General features: G+C 52.2%; 1 protein-coding gene across 1 annotated transcript in view; it reads left to right on the top strand.

The window, feature by feature from the left end:
* Positions 1 to 892: 892 nt before the first annotated feature.
* LOC132512635 (storkhead-box protein 1-like) overlaps positions 893 to 6,000 on the top strand; it is a 78,389-nt gene continuing 73,281 nt past the window's right edge. The window contains exon 1 of the mRNA XM_060136406.1: positions 893 to 1,257. Coding sequence (XP_059992389.1) covers positions 894 to 1,257 — 364 coding nt within the window. The 5' untranslated portion in view covers position 893. The remainder of the gene's footprint in view (positions 1,258 to 6,000) is intronic.

Raw genomic sequence — 6,000 nt, 5'->3', positions numbered from 1 at the left:
AGTGGGTATTTTTGGTTTGTTTCTTGTTTTCTTTTTTTTAAAAGCATAATCATTACCTTTCCTGGTAAATTTCCGTATCCTCTTCCTAAACGGAGGGTTGTGTAGGTAACGCTGGGAATGACTAGGTTTCTTCTATCTCAGGCCCACAGTACGTGATGGAGATACGGGAGGAGAGTTCCACGAGAGCGTGGGAGGAGGGACGGATGACAATTTTTCGTGGTTGACTAAGTTTTTAAAAAAGCCACTTCCAAGGGCACATCAACCAGTCAGCGAAGCCACTTGTTCCAGCAGGAGGTGGGAGGCGAGGGCGGAGTGGAGCGTAGGGAGGAGCGACACTCACCGCTCCGGACTCGGTGCCTTCCATGTGTCGCCGTGCGTCCCTGGCCCCGCCACCTAAACTCACACCCCGCCCCCGCCCCGGGCATCCGCACCCCGTCGACCACCTCCCGCAGCGGACTTTGGGGGATTCCTCCGGCCGAGTCCAGCCAGGAGGGTTCCCCGGACTCGGCGCAAACTGCCCGCCCCCTCCGGCGTCTCCGCCCCCCGCCGGGGCCGCCGGGCGCCGAGGGAGGCGAGGGTGCAGCGGCTGGAAAATGAGTGGTGCAGGGAGGGTGGCCTGGAGCTGCAGGTAATGCGCGCCAGCCGTCGGCCCGAGCGGGCTCCGCACGCCCTCCCCTCCCTCGCGTGGTGACTTGCTGCGCCCGCCGGCAGGCTGCGCGCAGGGGCTGCGCGGGGGCGTCCCCGGCATCTGGGCGCGGGATGTCTGGGGAAGCGGCCGGCCCGGGGGTGGGCACTAACGCTCTTCGTTTGTCGCGCAGCGCACTTCGCGCTGCTGTTCCCGGGAGCGGCGGGAGGCGGCGGCTGCGGTGAGCGGGGTCGCGCGCGGACGCCGGATGCCTCCGAAGATGGAGAAGTTTCTGCAAATTGCGCCTCACTCACTGGCCATCGTCCTGGGCCCCGCCGAGGGGCCGGCGGGGGAGAGGTCCGAGGCCGCCCGGCCCGCGTCCCCGGCCCAGCCCCGGCAGCTCGCCCGGCACCACATCGGCTACGAGATCTTCGCCGACTTCAAAGCCGAGAACATGCAGCACTTCTGGAACAAGAAGGTCACGGCCGCGGTGGCCGAGACGTTCTTCCTGGGCTGGATCGACGAGCAGGTCCTGCTAATCCAGGGCAAGGAGGAGCATCTGGAGGCGCTGCGCGAGGGCTGGTCGCGCCGGGCGCTGCGGCCGCCCTCGGGCTTCCACATCCGCTGCCTGGGTGAGTCCGGCCGCCGCCCGCCCTGTCCCGTCTTGTCGCGCCGCGGGAACCCCCCATCCCCCCCATTCCCCCCCGCTGCCCCGCCCGAGCCGGCGCGCTGGCCCCGCTCCCCCCGGGCGCCCGCGCCTCTCTCCACCCCCGCGCCGCGCCCGGGGAGGGGCCGGCAGCCTGGGCGAGTGCTGGACTGGGGAGCTTCCTGGCACCTAAATCGCGGATCTGTACCTTGGCGAGCACGCCGCCTCTGGCCAGCTGGCGGGAGCTTCCCCGGCTGCCCCGGCGAGGCTGTGCCTACGGCCTGCCGGGTGGGCGGCGGCGCTGGAGGTTCGGCGGGGCCGCGGCCGCTTCGGGTCTGCGGGTCTCACCTTCTGAGCTCGGCTGGGGCCGGGGGCGCGTGTGCGGACGCGGGAGAAGTGGAGAGACAGCGCTCAGGTAGCTTCGGGTGGCAGCGGGCTCGGCCGCGGGAGGCGGCGGCGAGCGGGCCAGGTGCGCGGGCGACCCCGGCGCGTCCTTTCCTGGGGCGGCGACCCGGCCCGGCCGCGTTTGCCTCGGGAGACGCGTCCCTCCGCCCCCTCCGTGTGGGTTGACTCTTAAGCGCCTCTGTGTCCTTGCAAGACTGAGCTGTAGGTTTCGTTGCCTCCAGTACATGTTTCTTCAAGTCATTTTGTGAGTTTGAAGGAAGGAAGGGATACGAGGAGGACAGTGGAAAGCCTGATCCTCAGCAAAAGAGAAAACCGTGTCCGGGGAAGAGAGCCCGAAAGGTGATATTCGCTGCCGCACTTCCAGTGCTGTCTCGACCTGCTGTTTTGTTTTGTTTTGTTTTTAATTGCATTACTTCATATGTATTTTTCTTAATCCAGTTTGCATCTCTTTTAGACTTTACTTTTTAGTTTTGTACTTTGGGCTCGGTGGCTCAAGGCGTATATAGTAAAGAGTAATGTTTTGTGAAACGATTTGAGGAAAGAAAGCGTTCTTTCTAGTCCCACGGTTTAGAAATTCTTTCGTGACATTTTGGGAAGAGGTCAAAAGTTCAAACGCTAAAAGACTGAAGAGCCGCCTTTTTCGTTCGCCAGGGTTGTTAGGCTACCTTCCGCCGAAGGAATAGCTTTTACCTGCTAAAGTGCCTTCCTCTATACATATGGCAAATTTATAGTATCTTTTTTGTTGTGTTGTGTTTTGTCTATTTTCACATAGCAGAAATCTTCCTTTATAAAGCTTCCTTTAAATCGAGTAGATAAAAAACTAGTAAAGCTTGAATCTTGTATGTTTTATAACCTGTGCTGAATTTCAGAAGGTGTCTTAACTTTCTTTTTTGACGTTAGCAAAAACCTCAGTGGAGTCCCTGTAATTAAGCTGCCTTAGTAAAGGGTCAAGATCTGCTCTCCTACTGTAAAACTGCAACACACTAGGAAGTAAGAATATATGTAATCACTTGTATGCACTGTAGAGATTGCATTTTAATAGTTTTAAACTTGACTTCATGATTATTTTTTACTTTTCATTTTGGAAAATTTAAGCAATTTGCAAAACTCGTACGGGGGTTCCCCTCCCCACCCTTGTTTGCGAGGTTAAGAGGTTAGGATTCCAAGACCCGGAGTGGATGCCTGAAACCCCGGATGAACGCTTGTATATACTGTTTTTTTCCTATACCTCCATACTTATGATGAAATTTAATGTTAAAATTAGGCACAGTAAGAGAATATCTGAATTGCTAGCATCATTACTCTTGCGCTTTGGAGCCATTGTTAAGTAAAGTAATGGTTACTTGAACACAAACACTGCGATACCACCCCTGTTGAAGTGATGCTGGCCAGGCGGCTGCTAAGTGACTAATGGGCAGGTAACCTACACGGCACGGATTCGCTGGGCAAAGGGATGATTCACACCCCAGGATGGGGTAGGATGGGGAGAGAGTTCATGAAGCTACTCAGAATGGCACCCAATTTAAAATGTATGAATTGTTTATTTCTGGAATTTTCCATTTAATATTTTGGTACCTCAGGGGACTGCAGGTAACTGAAACAGCAACTGCGGAAGCAAAACCACAGATAAGGGGGCTGTCCTGTATAATCAAAAATACTATATTGAATCCCCATGAATCCATCATCTAACTTCAAAATTTATCAGCACATGGACAATCTTACTCCATCTATAAGTCTCCCCCACCATTTGAAATCCCAGACGTTGTATCAATAGCATTTGATTTGTAAATATTTCAGTAGTTCATATATTTTTTTCATTTTAGCAGAATGTGTGAACTTACAGGAATTGGCGATCTGTCATATTAAGCAAGGAATATTATTTTGGCAATTTTAAAGGTTCGAGATTGCTGTAGTTGATTGACCATTGCCTGTTGCCTTGGCAGCTTGAACTGCCTCAGGCTGACGGGCAGCTGGTGGGTTTAGCAGCTGCACTGGCTCAGCCCTTAACTCAGTACCGTGATGACAAGCAAGGGGACTACCTCCTGAAACCAGCATCAGATACAGGAGCATGGGTGATGCCTTCTGGGATCCAAGTGGTTAACTTTTCTGAACTGTCTTGGGGGTTCAGAATTCCTCAGAATTCTGGTTTTGCTCAGTAATAATGGTAAAATGCTGAATTGTGTGCGACAGTGTATCTCCTATAAAAATTCTCTTAGGGAACCTCAGTGTCTGCTGCAAAGCTTCCTAATTTTTTGTTGCAAGATCTTTTATGGAGCCTTGAAACTCCGAAGTCTGGGAGCCCCTGATGACTGGCTCACAACCTTTTATTCCAAGTCACAATATATGTGTGGACAAGTTCATGCGCTCAAAAATACAGGAAACAAACTCCAAACCACGAAGGTGTACTCAGAGGGAGCCTAGCTGTAAATCTGGAAAGACTGAGCGCCACTATCATAGGAATCCCTTGACTCCATCTAATTTATATAACGCAAAAGCAGGAGCTGATCACTGTCTGTGGGACTTTATCATTAGTAATGCATTTCTTGCAGGATAACTTTCAACTGATCCCTCAGACTGTGCTACCTATATTATCAGTTACTTTCATGTAGTTTTGTGATTTTCCCTAATTATTTCATGGGTGTAAAACAGCCACAAAACCAGACACATAGATGAGCATTACAGAAGGCATTATATTTCCTCTTGTCGAACCTGAATTAAATTCATCAGTCACAAGTAGTCCTCTTAAATAACTGGTAGGCAAATGCCAGTTTACATTTTATTATACTTATGGTAAATAATTATTCACGAAATTTGCTTGTTTTCCAGGTGGTCTCTGAGAGCCCATCTTGGAGCGTGGTAATAAAATTGTTCTGTTAGATCCTCCCAGTGAGGAAAAGGGAGGAATGGCTTTGCTCCATCTTGAGTTCCCGTTCTCCTGTGTGTGCGCGCGTGTGCATGTGCGTGTGCGTGTGCGTGCATGTGTGTGTGTATTAACCCACCCCGGAGTGGAGAGAGAGGGGTGGACAAGAGGTCTGCCCAGACCCCCTTTTCTGGCTGTGCCCCAGCGCAATTGAGGCAAGCCTACACTTTTACAGCAGGATTGAAAACAAGTTAGTGTTTTGCTTTGTAACTTGAAACATGCGTCTTGAAGTTGCCAGCAATCCAGATTACTTTTGCCTGTAATTCCAAAAGTATGTGGTTCTAACCACACACACTTCAGGTGGGGATTGGACAAGGAAGAGATGATTATGGATCCAACAAGAAGCAGGGAATTAAGCAACTCAAAGGAAAAATAGTTTTGACTTGGGATATTCAAATCCACTGCTTAGAAATGACCTGCTAGCATATTTCAATCCACTACTTAGAAATGACCTACTCTGGGCATGTAGAAAAAATAGTTCAGGCATTTTCTTTCCAGGACCCTCAAAAGGGATATGTGTGTGCAGGAAACTAGGAATGTTTTAAAATTGTGCTGTGTATTCTGATTAAACTCTAAATTAAACCCCATACGTGTTCATTGAGTGCCCGCTAGTGCCAGGCTCTGTGTCCCTCCCGAGATTGTAAAGATTGATGAGGCACTCAGGCTTTTCGGAGATGCTGACACAAGAACTGAGAGCGCGAGGAGGGCTCTGAGGACGGGAGTAAAGAGCAGGTACTCCTGCCTGGTGGGCTGGGAGGGGGGTTCCCAGCAGAGAGGATTGCGCTAAGCCTTGTGCAGATGCCGGCTGCCAGGGCTTCCTCCAGAACAGGAGTGCTTTCCCACCAGGGCAGGACGGCGTTGGGGAGGTCCTGACACGTTTGGGAACTGGCTGGCTGGGGCTGGGGTGGGCAGTGGTGCGATAAGACAGTGGGAAGGGAAGCTTGGGCCACAGGTGATGACTGGGAAGCCCTGGTAGCTTTTGAGCAGGGGGAGGGGTGACACAGTTTGATCTTAGGTAGAATGAGAATTCTGGGGCCGGTGAGGGCGCTGGATGGGACTGGGAGGGGGTTGGACGCAGTTGCACCAGCTAAAGGTCTATTGAAAGCGTCGTGGGGAGAGATGGTGGGTGCTGTGTGAGTGCATTTGTTCTCTTATGGTACCTTCCCGTGGTCAAGGCTCTGCGTGCTACGGAAGGTATCATGTTAGCCTGCTTGAGTCTAGAGGGCCTTCCAGTCCCAGCCCCACACCCTTGAGCAGAGCCTAGATGCTCCTCCCTCCTGGGCCTTCTGGGGTTTCCCCACCCGCCAGCCTTATCCAGGTCCGGCAATCTCCATAGATTCTCCTAATTTCGGATCTCAGGGAGCATGGCTCAGTGTCTCTGTCTTCTCCAGTGACTCTTTATAC

This window comes from Lagenorhynchus albirostris, chromosome 21, assembly GCF_949774975.1.
Source record: "Lagenorhynchus albirostris chromosome 21, mLagAlb1.1, whole genome shotgun sequence".
NCBI lineage: Eukaryota > Metazoa > Chordata > Mammalia > Artiodactyla > Delphinidae > Lagenorhynchus > Lagenorhynchus albirostris.
The sequence above is the reverse complement of the archived record's forward strand: the minus strand, read 5'-3'. Positions and strand labels throughout refer to the sequence as shown.